Source organism: Danio rerio, chromosome 23, assembly GCF_049306965.1.
Source record: "Danio rerio strain Tuebingen ecotype United States chromosome 23, GRCz12tu, whole genome shotgun sequence".
Taxonomy (NCBI): Eukaryota; Metazoa; Chordata; class Actinopteri; order Cypriniformes; family Danionidae; genus Danio; species Danio rerio.
This window is the reverse complement of record NC_133198.1, coordinates 8,459,593-8,482,337: the sequence shown is the minus strand read 5'-3', so window position 1 is coordinate 8,482,337 and position 22,745 is coordinate 8,459,593. Positions and strand designations below refer to the sequence as shown.

At 35.5% G+C, this 22,745-nt stretch overlaps 1 protein-coding gene across 10 annotated transcripts in view; it reads left to right on the top strand.

Moving 5' to 3' along the window:
- oprl1 (opiate receptor-like 1) overlaps positions 1–22,745 on the top strand; it is a 318,025-nt gene that overhangs the window by 208,853 nt on the left and 86,427 nt on the right. For 8 of the 10 annotated variants that reach the window (XM_073938211.1, XM_073938206.1, XM_073938210.1 and 5 more), the window contains 2 exons: positions 20,090–20,175; positions 21,461–21,677. In XM_073938211.1, the coding sequence (XP_073794312.1) occupies positions 20,090–20,175; positions 21,461–21,677 (303 nt within the window). Of the gene's footprint in view, positions 1–19,962; positions 20,176–21,460; positions 21,678–22,745 lie in introns of those variants that run through there. The other 2 variants (NM_205589.2, NM_001319057.1) reach the window with 1 other exon arrangement.

Below are 22,745 nucleotides of genomic sequence, written 5' to 3'. Positions count from 1 at the left end.
ACATGGGTTTCCTCCAGGTGCTCTGGTTTCCCCCACAGTCCAAAGACATGGGGTACAGGTGGATTGGGTAAGCTTAATTGTCCATAGTGTATGTGTGTGAATGAGTGTGGATGTTTCCCAGTGATGGGTTGCGCTGGAAGATCATCCACTGTGTAGAACATATGCGGGATAAGTTGGCGGTCCATTTTAAGGACAAAATTATTAGCCCCTTTAAGCTCATTTTTTTCAATAGTCTACAGAACAAACGATAATTATACAATGACTTACCTAGAAACACTGTTTATGAGCTGCTCCAATTTATGTACATTTAAATTCATATAACGTATTACAGAATTTGAGAGTTAATTAGTTATTGCTTTTCAGGCGACCTCATTTGTGTTCTCTTTCGTGCCTAGTTAACCTGATTAACCTAGTTAAGCCTTTAAATGTCACTTTAAGCTGTTTAGAAGTGTCTTGAAAAATATAGTCAAATGTTATTTACTGTCCTCATGAAAAGATAAAATAAATGAGATATTAGAAAAGTGTTATTGAAACTATTATGTTTAGAAATGTGTTAAAAAAATCTCTCCGTTAAACAGAAATTGGAGAAAAAAATAAATAAACAAGGGGTCTAATAATTCAGGGGGGCTAATAATTCTGACTTTAACTGTATATATATGGCGACGTGATGGCGCAGTAGGTAATGCTGTCGCCTCACAGCAAGAAGGTCGCTGGTTCAAACCTCGGCTGGTTCAGCTGGCATTTCTGTGTGAAGTTTGCATGATCCACAGCACAATCACTACCTTTTTTTGAGAATGGAGAACTTCCTCAGTCCTGAATTGCAGCAATATGCTTGTGAAAGAGAAATTGGAAGTTGAGTAACCACGAGGCCAATAAGAGCTACAGAATGTCTACCAAGATTACATTTTGTACTCTTTGTACATGTACTGTATGTGATTTTTTTTTTGTTTTGTTTTTTGTTTATTTGTAGTAGCATAAGAAATGTCTGACTGTCACGATAAAAATAAATAAATAAATAAACTAATCATTTAAGTGTATTTGTCATTGAGTGTGGCTCACTCAATGACAAATACACTTTGTTTTGGTAGCCTTGGCCAAATTACTGACATGATTACCAGGTTTTAAAGCATGAATTAAATGTTTTGGGTGAGAACTGTAACTACATTTAGAAGAAATGCAATAAAGTTCTGAAGTTCCAGCCAACAGTTTTGAGATTTGCACTCACAGTTAAGAGAATGTTGAGAATGTTTCGAAAAAATGTGCCAAAGCAATTGAGAAAAACTATAACAGCACACAAACATTGTTTTTCAAGGTACATTTAGGTGTCTTTGCAGTAAATGAGCCTTGAAAACTTTAAAAGAACGTCTAACATAATGAAGTTAGGAGTACAATATGGTCTGTTATGGCACTTTGTATTTTCAACAGATCTCTGAACCAAAGGAAAGCAAAGCTCCACCACAAAAGACATTGAAGTGTTATTACTTGTTATTATTCTCCCCATTAGGTGAATTGGGTATGCTAAAATTGACCGTTGTGTATGTGTGTGTGTGAGTGAGGGTTGTGGCTGGAAGGGCATCCGCTGTGTAAAACAAGTGTTGGTTCATTCCACTGTGGCGACCCTTGTTTAATAAAGGGACTAAGCCGAAAAGAAAATGAGTGAATATTCCCTCCATAGAAACACATTTTATGAGCTGGTCCATTTTTTATCCATTTAAATTCATATAACGTATTACAGAATTTGAGAGTTAATTAGTTATTGCTTTTCAGGCGACCTCATTTGTGTCCTCATTCATTGCTTGAGCAGGATGCAATAAATGCTCCTCTAAAGAACGCGAATGAATAATTGTGTAAAGCAATGTGACTGCGGTTCAAAAGGGATGCGTGATTTAATTATTTAATAAAAAATTGCTAACTATATGAGGAGTGTGTGCGTAAATGCGCAGTATCAGTGTTAATTGAGGCTGCCAACTGAGCAGTGGTGGGGAGGAGGGACTCGTTAGTGTTGAGTCAATCCTGCTTTGTTTACGAAAGGCCACATGCTGACAGACTCCTTGCTTTGTTTGTCTGGATGGTCATTAGTTTAAAGGGAAAAGAGTGTGCGTGTGTGTTTGTGGGAGTGTTTGGAATTAGCTGAAATGGACGAGAGAAACATTTGCTTGCGTCTGCTTAACTCGTCTGACCGGTGTGACAGACAATGCTCTACTTCTGAAAGTGAGCCGAATGCATCGCTGAATTATTAATACAATCCGAGACATCGTTCACAATGCTTCTGGGCATAAGACACTTTGCCAGTTTTTGCCTGACCCCATGTTTTGGAGATGTAGAAGTGCTTTCAATGTTCTTTTTTTTCTAACTTCACCTACAGTAATATGTGTACAAAACAGTTTGTTCCAGTGCTCTAATTTGATTTGTCAAGCAGCGTTTCTTGAATGCTGATATTTGCAGGCACTGGGACATGTATAGTGTCCTTTCTCTTTATATCTGCTTGTCTGTGATTGAACATTTTAGATGAAGGTTTCTTCATATATATATATATATATATATATATATATATATATATATATATATATATATATATATATATATATATATATATATATATATATATATAGGCAAAAGGAAGTCCAACTCGGTACTAATAAGGTGTACCTAATAAAGTGGCCGGTGAGTGTACATACACTGCATATCCAACTTTGCACTGCTTAAACAGGAGTGAGAAATAAAATAATGAATGAATAAGAAATTCTTAACCTTGAATGTCGGGTATTAAGAAATATCTCCAAGTTTCTCTGTAAATATTGCTTCAGAGGCTGCTTGTGTAGAATCTTCAACTAAGAAACTCATATTTACAATTATGATTGCTCAGAAAGGCAGCAACAGCCCTGAAAAATGCAACACCAACTGAGGTCTAACAACACTTTAAATTTCATACAGAAGTAAAGTAAAAGCTTTGGACAATTATTTCAGTTCTAGGTAATACTTACTAGCGTTTGAAAATATTCTGCATGATGATGAATGTCTGATAAGCCCACGTACATTTTTCACTTAAACTCGACACATTCACTGGCTACAATAAAAAAAAAAAAAAAAAAAAAAAAAATATATATATATATATATATATATATATATATATATATATATATATATATATATATATATATTTATATATATATATATATGTGTGTGTGTGTGTGTATGTATGTATGTATGTATGTATGTATGTATGTATGTATATATATATATATATATATATATATATATATATATATATATATATATATATATATATATATATATATATATATATATATATATATATATATATATATATATATATGTGTGTGTATAAATAAGGAAGATCTTATGCTTTGATTGCCGTAGTGAAATTTAATGTTTAGTTCTAATTATTTAGAAGTTATTCATTATGCCAATTGCTTCAATCTTTCAACGTTTTCTTTTTTAAAACTCTAATTTAGGAGTTTTTCTGAATATTAATTATTTTTGGAAACCATTCATTTGTTTACTTGTCTGATCCCCAATACAACATCGTTCTCTTTAAACGAAGGTAAAAATCAATAAGCACATAATTTGTGAGGAAACACTGGTAATAGACTTGTAATGATTTGTCTCTCTCAATCTTTTCAGTCTCTCTGTACTTCCATTTCTTTTGTCTGTTACGTGTAATTAAATATAAATGGATTTGATCTCATGCTGGCTTTCTCTGAACTGTGGACTTTAATGGGCAGTTCAAGGAAATACAGTCTGACTCCCTCTGTCTTGCTCAGTCAGTGTCAAACCGATCCATTCTCCTCATTTTTCTACATCATTCTTCATACACACTTGGCTTTGATCAATAGGCTTTACGGTATGTGTGTGTGTTATATGTCTGTGGGGTTTCCCTCAGGATGTAACACTTTCTTGAACATTGTTCAAGAAAGTGTTTTTGTTGAATATATATAGACATGCATAGTCAAAAATCTCTAGACTGCTGGGAAATTAGTGTATGGCATACAGGTGTCAAAACGGCTGAATGCTTGCCTTGACATGCATGTACAGTATTGTGCTAATTTAGGGTAAGACCCCCTGTTCACCTTATTCTTCAATGTGGAAACACACTCATTTTTGCGATTGTTTTAGACTGTCTGATTCAGCTGTCTATGGGAGAAATTGCTAGGAATAATAAACTGCAGAAAACAGCCAAACTACTTGCTCTACAAACAAGTGTTTGCATGACTATACAGACGAAGCAGAATAGTACAATACAGAAATATCAGTTTGCAACATCAAACAGCACAGCAAGATGTTTTTAGCTAAAAATTGATGGAAGTGAATGAGAATAGAAGTCTTAAGCCAAAAAGATTCAAATGGCTGTGCCCGCTCATATGCAAAGATTAAGGTCAACATGTGAACACAGTATTAATGGCAAAGGTTTTTAAAAAGAAAATATTGTCTTTATTAATGAAAGCTCCGAATAAAAACAAGGCTTGTGACTCCGTCATAGTGCTGAATCTACTTCTCAAAATCCCAAGTTTATTTTTTGCAATTGTCAGTTTAATTGTACAAAATCATGTACAGAATTGTGTGACATGATCTTAATTGTAAATGTAAACTCATCTTGTGAAATGTGCACTTGGAACTTTTGTTTATATATCACAAATCTAAGACCTCATCTTACAATTTCCTGAAAGACCAGAGCGACAGACAAGTCCCCTCAAGGTTCATGTGGGCCAGCCTGAACACCCGCTGGTGACCTACTCACACCTGCAGTTCTCCACGATGGACGTCCAGCATTCCCCAGCCTCTGGCACCTACTGCAGCTCCACACAGGAACTTTGAAAATTATGAGACAATCTGAGAGTTGTGAGATGTAAACAGATGTGAATTCAGAGCTAAGAGGTGTAAACTCAGAGTTGCAAGATGTAAATCCAAATGTGTATTGGAGATTTAAACAATCCAGGCTTATTCTGATTATGTACCCCTATATACATTTCTGGAGAGCACCGAATACATCCCAGGAGCGTTTTAATTATTATTATTATTATTTTTATTTTTATTTTTTTGCAGTTTTGACAGATGCCGCTGTGTACACTTTTGAGATTTCAAATTTCTCTCTCTCTTCTTGCGTAAATCTAACAGAGCCTGCTGTTGACTGACTGACTGACTGACCAACCAACCGACCGATAATCCTACTCACCTCCTTTCCCCAATCCCATCTGACAGTGTTCAATCCTAAAAAAAGGAAAGCCTTTGCAGCAGCCTGATTTTTTTAAAGAAGTCTTTTTTTAGATTTTACCACATTCTCACTCTTGTTTATTTTATTATCTGGCTTTTGTTTTTGTTTTACCTGCTTTCTGGACATGTTCTTCACTGGACTTGTTCCTCGTTCTCACAGTCAACTCCGCTCTGCGTCTCAAATCCTTCAATGCCACTGGACAAACTGGTAGCAGTGGAAAAGCCGTCCATACGGTGATAAGCGGTCAGCTGGTAAGCGTGTAAAGGAACGGCATCATACCACCCTAGTGTTCATTTTAAAGATGAAATGCAGCCATACTGTACGTTCCTCTGGCTACACAATCCGTGATCTCCAGAAATATATATAGGGCTACAGTTTCAAAATGAGCCAATGTTAGATTTACTGTAAATAGGTCACAAACTAGTTTTTTTTAATCATTTTATTCTATTTAACCTATGATGTTTGAATGGTTTTTACTTTAAAAAATCTAAATCTCTAACTAATAAGTTTTTTTTCTACCCTGGTTTTATGGTTGTCTGAGAAAATGTGCAAATTTTATGGGTGGTACGCACTGATGGCTTGGTAAAGTAAACACCCACTGCTATGATTGATTAGCATTTTGACTATGTACATGTAACTTTATGTGTGTTTATACACATCCAGTCCAGTATGATTTTTGCTCCTCTGTGGCTTGATCTGACCAAGTCAAGCGCAAATCAGTGAGCAGAGCTACAGACTCAGGTTGTAACGACGAGTTGGAGTGACAGAGACAACTGGAGGTAAGATCCATAATGCAGGTTTATTCAGCGTCAGGCAAGCAATGATCAAACAGGTACAAACAGATATATAAAGGCAGTCCAGAATCGTAGTCGAATAACAAGCAATTGGTCATAAGGCAGGTGGCTAAACAGGAGAACACGGGTAAACATGCCTAAGGTCTAAACACGGGAAACAAGACAGGGAAAACGCTTTGTAATGCTACTGATACAGCTAACAAGACTCTGTAAACTGGATGAGTAAATGAGTGGTTTATGTAGGGTGAGTAATCAGTCTCTGACAAAGCTCAGCTGGTGAGAATGTAATTAGTCTTGATGAGTGAGCATGTGTGAGTGTGACCGAAGAGCATGTATGTCTATGTAGTCCAGAGGAAGGCGGAAGTGCAGTCCATAGTGTTCGTGTGAGAACCAGCGATCTCTGGAAAGCGATCGCTGGTTATGTAACACAGGTATTGATATTCTTCAGTGGAGGTGGTGTTGTACATACCTGTGATGTCATAGATGGAACATTTCAGGATCTGCTGTTTTCTCTGTTTGGTATCAATAAAAGCTTTTATTTCCATAACAAGATTTCCAATCTGAAACTGAAACAGGGTATTCTTTTAGTTTAATAAACCACTTATTCATATCAAAATCTTAAGCAAAAGTTGATCTCTCAGATTATGACCCCTTAAAACTCACATGTGACCTTGAAATTGTAAGATTTAACTTAAAACTGCAATATGTTAGGTCATGAGTCACAATTAAGTTTTTATTTATTTATTTATTTATTTATTTATTTGTTTGTTTGTTTGTTTATTTTATTTGTTTTAGTCAGAAATGGGATTTAGTGCACCACAATTCAGAAGCTTCACAAACATCATTTAGTGTAGAAATACACATGCTAATTAAAATCAACAAATTAAATTGACCAGAGCTTCTAAAAAAATAGTTCTCTTCTTTTATGTCTTGCCAGTACTCTTGAGGAACAAGCAGCATTTGCATCTGCATGTGAAAGAAAAATAAGCATATATTATGATTTCCGCGTCTGAGCCTGCAATTACTCTCCTATCAGTAGCATAATCTATCAGCGCTTGCTGAATAAATGAGATAAAAGAGATCGAAAGGCTTTGTTAATTAGGCAGTCATCCATGAAGTGAATCCTGAAACTGTATCAGTTCATAGATCTGAATAGACTAAAGAGATTGTTTAGCTGCTGTTATGAGATTTCATCAAAGGCATTGTTATTAAAGTAGGAAGAATAGGTTGCTTGAAGGCTTAGATCACAGGTGTCAAATTCAGTTCCTGGAGGGCCGCAACTTTGCACAGTGTAGTTCCAACCATAATTAAACGCAGGGTTGACGGTCGCGGAAATCACGCTAGTGTGTGGGGGAGGGGTTTGACAACCGTACCACGTGGGGGGCATTGTCTTCGTTACTGATTAAGGCGACAATCCGAATGTGCGAATATAAAACCAACTTTACCTCCACGTGTAAGTTCACACACCCTGCTGGGCAGGTGCAGTTCGCTGTCAGAATGCAGTCACTTTGCTTGTTGATGATTAATTACCCAGGCCTTGAACAGTCTTCTTTCCTTGTCTTTGGCTAGGCAGAACCTCAGTTTTTAGCACTACATAGTGTTGAATCTGGTAAACATAGAACATTGTTTTTTTGCACACGGCCACACAGAACAAAATTGTTGGCATCCAAAGACTTGTAGGCCTTTAACTTCTCTCTTGTAAAATCACTTGGAGCTTCAATGAGACTGTATGTTTCGGGCTGGATGCTTGGTCATTTCATCTCATCCAATATCCATTGGGAGGGTGCTATCGCAAATGGACCTGCCAGATGAACGCCGCTCACTTTAACGTTAATTTTGCCGAATCACTGTGCTTATGTCTGGGTGACGAGTTGTTATAATACGCTGAAAGAATTATGTAAATATATATATATATATATATATATATATATATATATATATATATATATATATATATATATATATATATATATAAATATTAAGGGTGTCACGATCCTCCAAATTCTCGATTCGATTACATTTTCGATTCTGAAGGCACGATTCGATTCGATTTTCGATTATGAATAATTAATTAATTAATGACCAATTAATTATTAATTAATTATTTGTAGCCTACCATTTAAACTACCTGACCTGCATGGTCTTTGTTTTACCCATAAACAAATCATACAGTAAATGAATAAAGGCAAGCTACACACATAATTACCACCTGTCAATCAGTTTTTTCTGCAGGAATAGGCAGTAATCTGTGTCATTATAATGGCGTCGGTAAAAAAGAGGCACAACCAACAGGAACCAGCCAACAGTATCTGAGGTGTTCGCTAAAATGACAAAGAACAAGTGAGTAAAAGATTGAAGCAGTCCTCTGACTGCCTGGACCTGCTGTCTAGGGCGCATGGCTGTATGTGCGTCTGTGTCTGTGTGGTCACGTGATGTGCATTTTCAGAGGTAGAGAGGAAGGAGGGCTGCTCAGAAATGCTACACGCAACTGTGGATGTCAAATTGTTGTTGTTCTAAAATGTCATTTAAAAACAAAGACAGTGTAAACAGGGCCTGAGTGTGTACTTTTCGCTAGCGGATTTGCAACGGGGGCGGGCGGAGGATCGCGATGCCGGTGTTGTCTATCGGACGAACCGTACGTAATGCGTACATAGCAGAGCTTGCAAAACTGTGTTTTTTTTTTTGTCGACAACACGAACGTTGTCAACATAACTCACTGGAAATCCAAAATGCTTACACACCGGCGACTTCATTGAAAAAGGAGAGGGTTTAAGTTCTGTCGTCAGGTCTCCTGCTTCTGCAGTTTAACAAGCACTTCAACAAGCCTGTTTTTTTCCCGCTTGGCAAGCCAAGCTGACGTGACATGGGGGCGTGGCAGCATCGACGATTCTATTTTTTGATTCGATAATCGAAATTGAGCATAAATTTCGATCGATTTTGATTAAAAATCGAAATCGTGACACCCCTAATATATATATATATATATATATATATATATATATATATATATATATATATATATAATGTGTAATCAGTATATCTTATTTCTAAGACAACAACAAACTCTGTACCACATCAGATGTCATTCCCTCGCTGTAAATTCCCTTCCGTTTTTTTTCTGCCACCTCCCTGCAATCCTGAATGTTTACAAACATGGTAATCGGTCTATTGGACTGGGCTGGCCTACCCATAGTGACGGCTGCATTTTTCTTTATTCAAAACTATACTGTTGGCATAACTTGTGTTTTCTAGACTTTGGTATGGCATTTAGGGTACCTACTGCATCCACTTAACATAAGTATAAACTGTATTTAGGGTTTTCTAAAAAGCTAACATACTCCAGTGCAGTGAAAACATTCACATTTAAACGTATTCAAAACTATCCTTTTTAACTTCAGACATTATGTATGATTGATGTTTATGATGCCACCTCATACTTCTGTCTGAAGGGTGCCAAAACACTAAATCTCCAACAGAAGTTGATCACTGGCTCATGTGTGACTGAGCATTCACTCGATGCTTTTGCCTAAACATTTTCAAATCAAAGAAAATAATAACCAGCAGCATGCAGCACAGTGTTGATCTGAACTCTCCCACATTTATTGTAATCCTTTTAATGCGTAGAAACAACTGACACACTCAGCATGGCTATTATAGATTGTGCCTGTCATGAGTCTGTACACTTGAGCTCAGTGATGCTGAATGGCAGAGCTGTGATATGCTATTGGCTAATTTTAAAAGGGGAGGAGCTATTTGATGTGCTCATTGCATTACGTCACACATCAAATAATATGCATTTCAAGGGACCTCTAAGGTTGGAGGTGATAATGCTCCATCTGTATTCCATCATTTCACTAGTTATTACACATGTTTTGTCTCCATAGGCTGTCCACAACATCATCCCACCTCTTATTCCCACTAATAACCTGAAAATGCTGACCCAAACACCCACATATTCATTCCTGAGCATGTCCTTCAGTTTTAAACCATATTATTGTAATGAAGGATTTGGGGAATAGTGGTCTTAGACTATTTAAAGGCATTTTACTTGTGCTAATGCATGTGCCTATACTGTTATCATGAACAATTGATAGGTACACATTATTATTTGTACACTTTCATTACAATGTAATAACGCCACATGCTTGTAGTATTATTATTCAGATAATAATTTCAGAGCATTGTGAAATGGAAACCAGAGGATTTGTTTCCTGCCCTGCTGTATATTCACTGGTATTTTATTTTTATTTTATTTTTTGTAAAGTAACTTGAAAAATAAGATTTATGTCATTCCTGGTAGGTTTTGTTTCTGTTTTACACTGAAAATGTGTTTCCATGTCTACTCATTAGTTCCTTTAATAGTCTCTTTGGTTGTTAATTAGAACTCGCATGTTTTGGTTCTCCTTGATTGCTCCATTTGTGTTCAGATCGCTCGGTTTCTTCAGTTCTTTGTAGGCTATGTGGGTTTATTATTAAAATGTTATTGCTTTTTTCCTCCTTTTTGTATTTTTGTTACATGTATATTTGAATATAAATTTATTACTAATGTTAAAATCAATACTTAGTAATTGAAATAAAAAAATACATATTTAATGTTGACATAGAAATAGTTCTCAGTGTGTTTAGATTTAATTAAAGAATACATGAAAAAACACCAAAAGTAATGTGTGGGGCGGGGCAGTGGCACAGTAGGTAGTGCTGTCGCCTCACAGCAAGAAGGTCACAGTACAAAGACATGCGGTACAGGTGAATTGGGTAGGCTAAATTGTCCGTAGTGCATGAGTTTATGTGTGAATGTGTGTGTGGATGATTCCCAAAAATGGGTTGCAGCTGGAAGGGCATCCGCTGCATAAAAACTTTCTGGATAAGTTGGCGGTTCATTCCGCTGTGGCGACCCCAGATTAATAAAGGGACTAAGCCGACAAGAAAATGAATGAATGAATAAAAATAATGTATATTATATATTATCATAACATATATACATTCACGGGCCACTTTATTAGGTACCAGGTTGGACCTCCTTTTGCCTTCAGAAATGCCTTAATCCTTCGTGGCATAGATTCATCAAGGTACTGGAGATATTCCTCAGAGATTTTGGTCCATATTGACATGAAAGCATCACGCAGTTTCTGCAGTCAGCTGCACATCCATGATGCAAATCTCCCATTCTACCACATCCCCAAGGTGCTCTATTGGATTGAGCACTGATGACTGTGGAGGCCATTTGAGTGCAGTGAACTCATTGTCATGTTTAATATGTTATATAGAAAAAAAAAAATGTCTCAGATCATTTATGACATGGCACGTTATCCTGCTGAAAGAGACCATCAGAAGATGGGTACACTGTGGTTATGACGGGAGTTCCTCCCATGTGACTGGCTGATAAGAAACTTGCGTAAAAAAGCAGTTGGACAGGTTTATTTTTTTATATTTCCTAAATTATGTTTAACATAGCAAGGAAATTTTCACAATATGTCTGATCATGTTTGTTTGTTTTTTCCAGGAGAAAGTACAGTATCATTTGTTTTATTTCAGCTAGAATAAAATAAGCTTTTATAAAAAAAAAAAAAAAAAAAACATTTTAGGGACAAAATTATTAGCCCCTTTCAGCTATGTTTTTCTCGAGAGTCTACAGAACAATCCATCGTTATACAATAACTTGCTTATTTACCCTAACCTGCCTAGTTAACCTAATTAACCTGTTTAAGCCTTTAAATGTCACTTTAATCTGTATAGAAGTGTCTAGAAAAATATCTTGTAAAATATTATTTACTGTCATCATGGCAAAGATAAAATAAATCAGTTATTAGAGATGAGTTATCAAAATTATTATATTTAGAAATGTGCTGAAAAACATCTCTCTGTTAAACAGAATTTGGAGATAAAATTAAACAGGGGTGCCAAAAATTCAGGGGGGCTAATCATTCTGAATTCAACTGTATGTATATATGTTATTTTATTACTTTAGGTCTAAAATAATTACCAGCTTACCACTATTAGCCAAACTTTTAAAGTGTGTGCATCCCATTTCCTTCTGTGTGAGATAAACACTATTAAAAAAAAACGTTTTATTTTCTTACAATCACATCAATAGCGCTCTTTCACTTAACACATCACATGTATCATCACATCATGTTTCATGTTGACTTGCTGAAGAAAAAGAGCAAACAATACCTCCTCCAAACTCCCCAGAGCACACTCGCGTCTTTACAAAAGCGGTAACCAAGAAAGCAGTGACACATCTCTGAAAGACGCTTTTCCTTTTGCAATTTCAAAGCGTTTGAGTCGTTTGAATGAGGCATTGGATCTGTGCACCATTACTCTCTCGGCAACCCTTAGTTGTTTTCCCTTCTTCCTCCATTTTTCAGTGTCTTTGCACCCTGTTTTAACACTGTGTTATAGCACTTAACCTGCGCCATTTCTTCTCATCCATTATTGGTCATTTTCTGTTGTCAGCATGTCGCCTGCAGCCATTACTGTTATCAGTCATCCTTCCCCCACAGCTTTGCTCTCTATCTCTCATTTCTGCTCCATCACCTTTTGTTCACCCAACACCGCCCATGTAAAAAGTATTATTATTATTATTAATAATAATAATAATATTAATAATAAATGTGGCTGCTGAATAATAATAAACCCTGAGTCAGCTGGATATAAATTAATTTATTGATTAGGATGTTGTAAAAGCTAAAAAAGTACATAGAGCTTATCTGAAACCTATTAGCTGAATCTTTACTGCATTTACTGGGCATGATTCAGATGTGTACATTAGAGAGGGCAAAGCTGATATGTAATAGTACATGACATCAGAGATTACATCAGCATCCGTCTGATCCTGCCAGCTTTTTACAACACAGCGAGGCGAGGGTTTCATTAGCATTTGGATGCCGCAACATTTTCACATTATTCTTCTCAGAGTGACATTTCTAATGCAAACAGATTCGCTACATATAAGATGATATGAATCCAAGCAAAACAGGCTGCTAATTTCCTGGCTTGAATAAGCAAATCAGGATATTTCACATCTAACAGGTTTAATCAGCTGAGAGTCAAATAACGTGTGTAGTATCGCTGCTGGAATACAGTTTGGGTTGCTTGCGCAAGCTTAAAGGGATAGTTCACCCAAAAATGAAATTTCTGTCATCATTTTCTCATCCTTTATTTATTTCAGACCTGATTATCTTTCTTGCTACTGTTGCACAGAAAATAAAATATTTTTAAAAAAGCTGGAAATCTGTAATTATTGACTTCCATGGTGTTAGTTTTTCCTATATATGCAAGTCAAAGTTACAGGTTTTTAGCTTTCTTCAAAAAATCTTCTTTTGTGTTTACCTGAATAAGTCATTAAGTCAACATAGGCTCATTCTGAAAACGTAGCCCTGTATACATTTCTGGAGAATGCGAATTATATAGCCTGACAAATGTATGACTGCTTTTCATCTGTAAAATGAACACTACAGGGCAGTATGATGCTGTTCTTTTTCACGCTCACCAGCTGACCGCTTACCTCTGTATGGACAGCTTTTTCCACTGCAACCAGTTTGTCTGGTAGCTCGCCATGTGCATTGGCGGACTTGAGAGGCAGAGCGGAGTGGATCACGACAATGGGGTTCGAGTCCAGTAAAGAACAGTTCCAAAAAGTGGGTTCGACAAAAACAGAATCCAAGTAAATACATGGTAAAATCTGAAAACGTGGTAAAAATCAGGTGAGGGCTTTTCCTTTTCTGGATTGGTTTAGGGAAGTCGGTGGGTGGGTCAATCTGTGCCTTTGAAAACACTTTTGGTTGGGTTTAGGGAAGGAGGGGGGACAGCGGCCTCTGGTGGATTTACGTAAGAACAGCAAGCGCCAATGGCACTCGCAAGAAAAAAATTGAGATCTGAAAAAGCATACACAGCTGCCTCTGGTGGATTTGCAAAAGCAAAAACTGCAAAAAAAAAAATAATAAAAAAAAAAAATAATAAATAAATAAATAAATATATATATATATATATATATATATATATATATATATATATATATATATATATATATATATATATATATATATATATATATATATATAGCTCCTGTGACGTATTTGGCGCTCTCCAGAAATTTTATATTGCATTACATTTTCAGAAAGAGCCTAGGTTGCTTAAAGATCTGGTATCTGGAGTAAAAAGTGAGTACATTTTTATTTTTTGGGGTGAACTGTCCATTTAAAAATGAGAGAAAGACCAGTTGTCACACCATTTATGTACATATTTTATTATTATTTTTTTAAAACATCACATATGATTATTTTAGCAAACATCATTCAAAAACATCAAAAAAAATTATTAAAGCAGTAAAAATGAAAATAAATAATAATAATAATTTTAAATACTTTTTTGGTTTAATTTAGGATACAAATTCAAAGCTGAAGACACATCAGCATAATTTTCACCCAACCAGCCAATAACAAAAATTCATCCTTCTGCTCTTTTCATTGTCTGTGTTAAAAAGGTTTGTTATTTACATATTTACTTATTTACATACAAAAAAAAACACTTTTCTAACTTTGAGTTTTAATCTTGTTTAGTCCAAATATCAAAAAATGTGTAAATCACAAAGCATTTTCTAGACAAGTTAAAAATAATCCTGTTTTAAAAAATAATGTCAAAACTTTGAATTAATATTTTTTTCTTAAAACCAGCAAAATAATTTATGTAAAAAAGCAAAAAAGCTGATGCCTCTTCCACTTTAGACATAAAAGATTTCTTAAATGTTTAATTTGTAGCTGCTGTTTGAATAATGGCTTGGTTACGTTGCGATGTACAATGTAGAATGAGATTATTCTATACGATAACTGGTACCTTGTCAGCAATAGCAGTCTGAACTAATGTCACATAGTTTACATGTATATGATAACTGAAAAATATGAAAAATTAAAAAATATCAATACTGTAGAAACTGCTGAAATGGAAATACTAGTAATTGACCTTTTTTTAAACAATGGAAGCAGCAATCATCTCCAGTTTTGAGCTCCTAGCTTTCGCCTCTGTCTCCTCAGGTTCAACTTAACACATTAGGGGATGAGCAGCTGTGGCTCTTTTCAGTAATATTTTATGATGATGTCAATCATATAGTGAAATGACACGTTAGAAATCCACATTATGAGACATTATAAATTATATTTTCATTCTAAAAATATGATGTAGGCTGTGCATCCTTTTGACCCTTTGATGCCACTAGTTATAGGTATCCACACACACATTCATACACACACACACACACACACACACACACTCATACACTACGGGCAATTTAGCCTACCCAATTCACCTGTACTGCATGTCTTTGGACTGTGGGGGAAACCGGAGCACCCGGAGGAAACCCACGCGAATGCAGGGAGAACATGCAAACTCCACACAGAAACCAGCGACCCAGCAACCTTCTTGCTGTGAGGCGACATTTCAGCTAAGAAACATTTTACCATAGTGCAATGCTACTAATATTTTAGCGTTTGCATGATATGCTTTCATTTTTAAATGTAATAAACTTGGACAGTAGTTACTCTGGTAAATCTTTGAAATTACACAAGGCACTCTAGTACAAGTTTCATAAAGAATTGTTCAACAGAAGAGTCCAAACCCAGGTTAAAACAATACAAAATGGCATTTTCATACAGTATCGGTGGATTTTATTTCCAATTGACATCAAACATTTACATTTTAGTACAATTTAAACTAAGGCATTTGATTTCATAACATTTGCAATACACAGTCACATTGGTCTTAGGATTTTCTCCAAAACAGATGCCTTTTTTTGTCTCTCATTAAACATATGATATTAAAACTCGTATGAAACACATTGAAAAGAACAAAATTTGGTAAAACTTTTGCCACAGGCACTCATTTTTCAAGAACCTGTTTTTTCATTGTTGGTTATTGCTAACTAATGCATTTAGCTTTATGGTTTTACATGGCTCTCTGGAATACTTTACAATCATTGGTCAGCTGTAACATTATTATGCGTTACTTTTGGTTTTAACTATTGTCAATGCCTACGGTAAACAATGTATATCCAAATACACTTACTGCCATCGTGCTTGAATATAGGCTTCAGTATTCATAACACTGTAATAATGTTGCTGTGTTCTACTATACTTGGTGGATTTGTATTGTTTTGTATGTGTTGGATCACCAGTAAAAAAAAAACAAAAAAAAAAACATGGCAACACGGTGGTGCAGTGGGTAGCAAGATCACCTCACAGCAAGAAGATTGCTGGTTTGATCAGTTGGCACTTCCGTGTGGAGTTTGCAAGTTCTCGCTGTGTTAGCGTGGGTTTCCTCCAGGTGCTCCGGTTTCCCCCACAAGTACAAAGACATGTGGTAGGTGAATTGAATAAGCTAAATTGGCCGTGGTGTATGTATGTGAACGCAAGAGTGTATAGGTGTTTCCCAGTGCTGGGTTGTGGCTGGAAGGGCATCCGCTGTGGAAAACATATGCTGGATAATTTGGCAGTTAATTTCTTTGTGGCGACCCCTGATTAATATAGGGAAAAAGCTAAAAAAAAAAATATATATTAATCAATGAATCTCTTGTCCTCTGAATTATCTACTTTGAACCTGTTACTTGCTAGAAACTGCTAGAAACATGTGTAATCAGTTACTGAAAAATATGTCTAAGGTACAGTTGAAGTCAGAATTATTAGCCCCCTTTTGATTTTTTTTCTTTTTTAATATTTCCCAAATGATGTTTGACAAAGCAAGGAAATTTTCACAATATGTCTGATAATATTTTTTCTTCTGGAGAAAGTCTTATTTGTTTTATTTCGGCTAAAATAAAAGCAGTTTTGAATTTTTTAAAAACTATTTTTGGGACAAAAATATTAGTCCCTTTAAGCTAATATTTATTTCGATAGTCTACAGAACAAACCATCTTTATAGAATAACTTGCCTAATTACCCTAACCTGCCTAGTTCACCTTATTAACCTAGTTAAGCCTTTAAATGTCACTTTGAGCTGTATAGAAGTGTCTTGAAAAATATCAAGTAAAATATTATTTACTGTCATCATGGCAAAGATAATGTGCTGAAATGTGCTGAAACAATCTTCTCTCCATTAAACAGAAATTGGGGAAAAAAATAAACAGGGGTGCAAATAATTCAGGGGGCTAATAATTCTGACTTCAACTGTAAATCTGGCAGGTGGTTTTCGCAAACAAACCCTTTGGGAGGATACAAAACCTATTTACTACACAATTACAAAAATATATATAATGGTTTTAATATCAACATATATATCAAACTGCTATTCTAAATGTTTATAATAACCCCATTAATTAACTAATCGATCCTTAATGTTAGCAAAAGTAGACAATAATCAAGCTAAACAAGCATAGAAATCCATTGCTAGAATAAACATTTCCCTCAAAGCCTTTGAGATTTCCTTAGTCCTGTGTAACAGTGTGCCCTGGTCTGCCCTATAGTGTGATCTGCACTTCTGTTTTTATCCCTCAGCTTTTTGCCTGATGTTGTGTGAAGAATTCAGAGCTCGTCTGTTTCTCTTTTCTTGGTTTCAGCACCAAGGACAGTGGCCAGCCTGACACACAGTAAACAGGTTTCCAGCGGCACAGCAGGAAATAAAGCCAAATCGTGACATTTCACTGCTCTCCTACCCATGCTTCTCTATTAATATATAACACTTTGCATATTCCTTTAACTCAACTTAGCCCAAAGTGCAAGAAACTGCTTGGGAGTGCAAAAAAATTCATGGAGCGAAATGTTAATGAATCCACATTAATGCACCAAGTACTCCGAGCCTACAGCACATACTTCCTTTAGGCATGTATTTATATATAAAAACAAGAATTAACCAGGGCTCATGTGACTGATGAGTGCGACATGCTGTCAAAGTAACAACACTGTGATTTATCGCCGGTGCATTGATACCTGAACATGAGCTCCCCCTGTAGCCAACACTCCCATTTCTACTCGCATTCAAGTCTGAGTGGTGAAACATTTAAAAGCAGCACACACTGACATTCAGCTGAGAAAGCATTTGTGCACTTTAAAATTCTGTCACACGGCTGAGGAAACAAATCTGCATGCAGACTGTAGACGCATCCTGCAAATAATTCAGACGACATTAATGACTTATCCATGAAATCTGTTGCACCGTGCAGTTGAAATCTGTTGCAGTTCTGACAAAGGAGGCTTGCATATATGAGCTTGAGCATAGAGGCACATTTACTTTCAAGTGTGTGCCTTATAAAAGTGAAACATGATGCATAACACTGACATGACCTAAGATTGTAGATTAGAATGTATTTGAAAATGCATTCATCATGAATATATGTGCAGCAACTGGTTCATGTTCCTCATTTTAGTCATCTTTTGCATTTCCTACAGTATTTTCACTATTTCTAAGTTCATAATCAAATTTATGGTTTGAAAAAAAGGCAGCTGTGATTGCCAGAATTACAGGGTGCTTGTGACAGACCTTAAATGTATTGTGCATTAAAAATTAAGTTGTTATTGTGTCGATATGCAAATAAATGGTACAAATAAAAACAGGAGTAAAACGCATGACGAGTTCAAATGCAAAGTGCCATCTACAATTTTCTTCTACAATGAGAGTTTTTTTTTCTGCCTCTTATGTTTATAGTCAATTATTTCAAATTTAAATAAATTAAAATCACCTTTTTCTTTGCCAAAATGGTAAAATTACTGAATGCAGACATAAGAGCTGAAGAAAAATTATAATTTTAGAAGAAAATTTCACATGGCATCCGCTGCAAAAAAACGTGCTGGATAAGTTGGCGGTTCACTCCGCTGTGGTGTCCCCAGATTAAGGGACTAAGCCGACAAGAAAATGTATATATATATATATATATATATATATATATATATATATATATATATATATATATATATATATATATATATATATATATATACCCTTCCAGCTGCAACCTATCACTGGGAAACATGATACACACTAATTTTTAACTTACACTACAGTCAATTTAGCTTACACAATTCACCTATACCTGTCTTTGGACTTGTGGGGGAAACCAGAACATGCAAACATGGGCAATAGGCAAACTCCACACAGAAATACCAATTGATCCTGCCAAGGTTCAAACCAGCGACCTTTTTGCTGTGGGGCAACAAGCGCTACCCACAGCGCACCACGTCACCTATAGTTATATTCACTGATCATAACATTTGTTGTGTATTTTTGTCATTTTAAAATATTTTTATAGCAATTTACACAAATTTAATTTGTGCATTCCTAAATATATCGTCACCTTGGAATTATAAGGTTCTATTTGCTTTCTGAATGATTTTGAGATATTGAGCTTCAAAGTTTTTGCATTCCATAGCAAACAGTATGTGTGTAACATTTGTTTTTTTAAATAAAAGATCTTAAAATGTAAACAATTTATAAAAAACATCCCATAATGTAAATACGTTGTCATCTAATAAAAATATGTCAATAACTCTATTTTAATAAAAATGTCAGATAGAACCTTACAATTCTAAGGTGACGATATTATAATACATTTTCAGTTTTTTTTCTTCTATTAAATGATATGCCAATTCTGTTTAACAGCCTTTTTAAATATTTTAAGTATAATATACAATGTTGAGAATGTAAAATCTAAAAAAAAAAAATGGCCAAAATGTAAATGTAGGGTTTACACATTTTTAAAGGTCACATTGCAGTAAAATTTAAAAATACAGTTACATTGGCTCTCCGATACAGACACCTGTTCCGACGAGCGCGCGCGCGTGCCACTGACACCTGCATGCGCGCGCCACCCTGCGTAATCAGCGTTTGGGTTATAGCGCGTGCCAGGAGAGCGGGAGAGAGAGAGAGGGGGAGAGAGAGAGAGAGAGAAAGAGAGAGAGACTGAAGGAAACCTAGTGGAGATGTAAGTCGCTGCTGAAGATTCGCAAACAACAAGCAAGTGCTTCTACGCACCTCCCCCTCCCACTGCGTTCTCTCAGTTACCAAAAAAAAAAAAAAAAACATGTTTCTCTTTTGCCTGAGATACACAGCAATGTGAATATCTGTGTGCTGTTGGAAACAGGCTGCTCGAAACAGAAAGAATAGCGGACCGAAGAATCCTACAGAGCCGGACGAATAAGCGACCAGCCGGGATTTCTTTAAACAGCGGTATGTATGTTTCAACCCTCCTAAAGCAATGTGATACAAACGGTTGCATACTTTTGTCCGGTCCGGTGTGGAGGTTTCCGGGAAATTCGCATGTACAGGTTGTTTTTCTGTGAAGCCAAACTGTGTGATGCATTTCATGCGCAAACTGTTGACAGTACAGTAGACGGTTTGCTATGCGCCTCGCGTATTCGCTGTACCTCATCAGCTGTAGCGAAATCAACGTGGGTCAATGCCGAATAATGCTGACCGAAATGAAAACGGGGAATACAAAAGTCTTATTTGTGTTCATGTTTGTTTTCAGAAAGTAAATGTGCTTTTTCATATCATGCTTTCTGTGTTAAATTCATGCATTTCAAGAAGTTTATTTATGGGATAACTTCATTTGAACTAACAGTGCATTTTGTTTAATGTGGTCACAATCTTTATTTTCATAAAAAGTTGTAATAGTGTATTGTTGTCATGTCACATGACCACAAAATGGCTGCCTGCTATTGGATAAACTAGGCTTACTTTGATTTGAAGTTTTTTAGTATTAATGCGGTTTTAAAACTGCATTTTTCACATATGAATTTATTAATAGTTGGTGCTTTTCTCCAAGCTGGTTAGAAAAGGGGGACAACAGCAATAAGTCAAAGAGCCAACAATATTCATAATAAACAGTGACAGGTTTATTAGACAGCTATTCAGTTATTAGTATTACAGTTAAATATTAGGATTAGGAAGCCAACTTGATTAGCAATTGAAAGAAGAAAAATTTTTATAGTAAAAATGTAACATTTTATTTACATTCTGAAATTGAACCTAGTTCATCTTCGAAGATATACAATTTAGAGACCATTTAAAAAAGTCTTACTTTCTTTAGATTTATGATTTATATTTGACTAAAATGTCATATATTTATTTATATTATTATTATATATTTAATTAAAAAACAATCATAACAAATTCACATTAATTAATTCAAAAAATATTTTATTTATTTATTTGTTTATTTTAGTTCTTTACATGATAAAACAAACAATAACATTCTTCTCAAACCAGTGTATCTCCAATTAAATCAAAATTGACAATTTTAAAGTGGTTTTTTAATCTTTTGCACTGCTGCGTATCATTTTCAGTAGTTTATACAACTCTTGGTGAGTTATTATTATACTGATTAAGTAAGCAGAATTGAGAACAGAGGAGAACGGTCTCCCCATGCTTGTTTTCATGTGACTTAGACAGCATGGAGAATATGCTTCACTCAGCATTTCTGGCTTGCTGTTGTTGTTGTTGTTTTTTGTAGCTATACTCATGGAGTTCCCAAATGATTCCATCGGCTTTACTGACCCCAGACACTTCCATCTGTACAACGAGTCACTGTTCCAGAACAACTTCAGCACCTTCAATGAGAGTGACAGCTTCTTCCCCAAAGGCTTTAAGATCACTATAGCTGTGGTGTACATGATTGTCTGCGTGGTGGGACTGGTGGGAAACTGCTTGGTCATGTATGTCATCATCAGGTAAGCTTGCAGATCAAGCTCGGTTAATCTATCTATCTATCTATCTATCTATCTATCTATCTATCTATCTATCTATCTATCTATCTATCTATCTATCTATCTATCTATCTATCTATCTATCTATCTATCTATCTATCTATCTATCTATCTATCTATCATCTATCTATCTATCTATCTATCATCTATCTCTCTCTCTCTCTCTCTCTCTCTCTCTCTATCTATCTATCTATCTATCTATCTATCTATCTATCATCTATCATCTATCTATCTATCTATCTATCTCTCTCTCTCTCTCTCTCTCTCTCTATCTATCTATCTATCTATCTATCTATCTATCTATCTATCTATCATCTATGTCTGTCTGTCTGTCTGTCTGTTTGTCTGTCTATAAACATATACAGTATAGTCTGTGGAGTTTTGTTTTGACACACTAGAAATTGTTTATTTGAGATCCAAAATCACTGCACTTTGAAAAAAAACAAAGATCATGAAACGTATTCAATTTAAGAAGCTTTCTTTCTTTCTTTCTTTCTTTCTTTCTTTCTTTCTTTCTTTCTTTCTTTCTTTCTTTCTTTCTTTCTTTCTTTCTTTCTTWCTTWCTTTCTTTCTTTCTTTCTTTCTTTCTTTCTTATTTAAAATAAAGCTATTATTAGTATTGGTATAGTCGTAATATGCAACACAGGCTCAATGTGAAAATGTACCATCGTATACATTACTGGAGAGTGAGAATTATATAGCCAACCATACATGTTGCTGCATTTTGGGGCGGTATGATGCCACCATCAACTTCTGTTTCATTTCGCCAGCTGATTGCTTACCTCTGTGTAGATGGCTTTTCCACTGTTACCAGTTTGCCCAGTAGCTTGTCATGTATGTCGGCAGACTTGAAATGCAAAGAGGAGTTGACCGTGACAAGGGGGGTTAAGTCTGGCAAAGAACGGTTCTAGAAAGTAGGTAAAACAAAAGGCAAAAAACAGGGTGAGAACATGGTAAGATCTGAAAACGTGGTAAAAATCAGGTGGCCACAAGGGGTTTTCTTTTTTTTTTTTTTTTTTAAAACACTGTCGG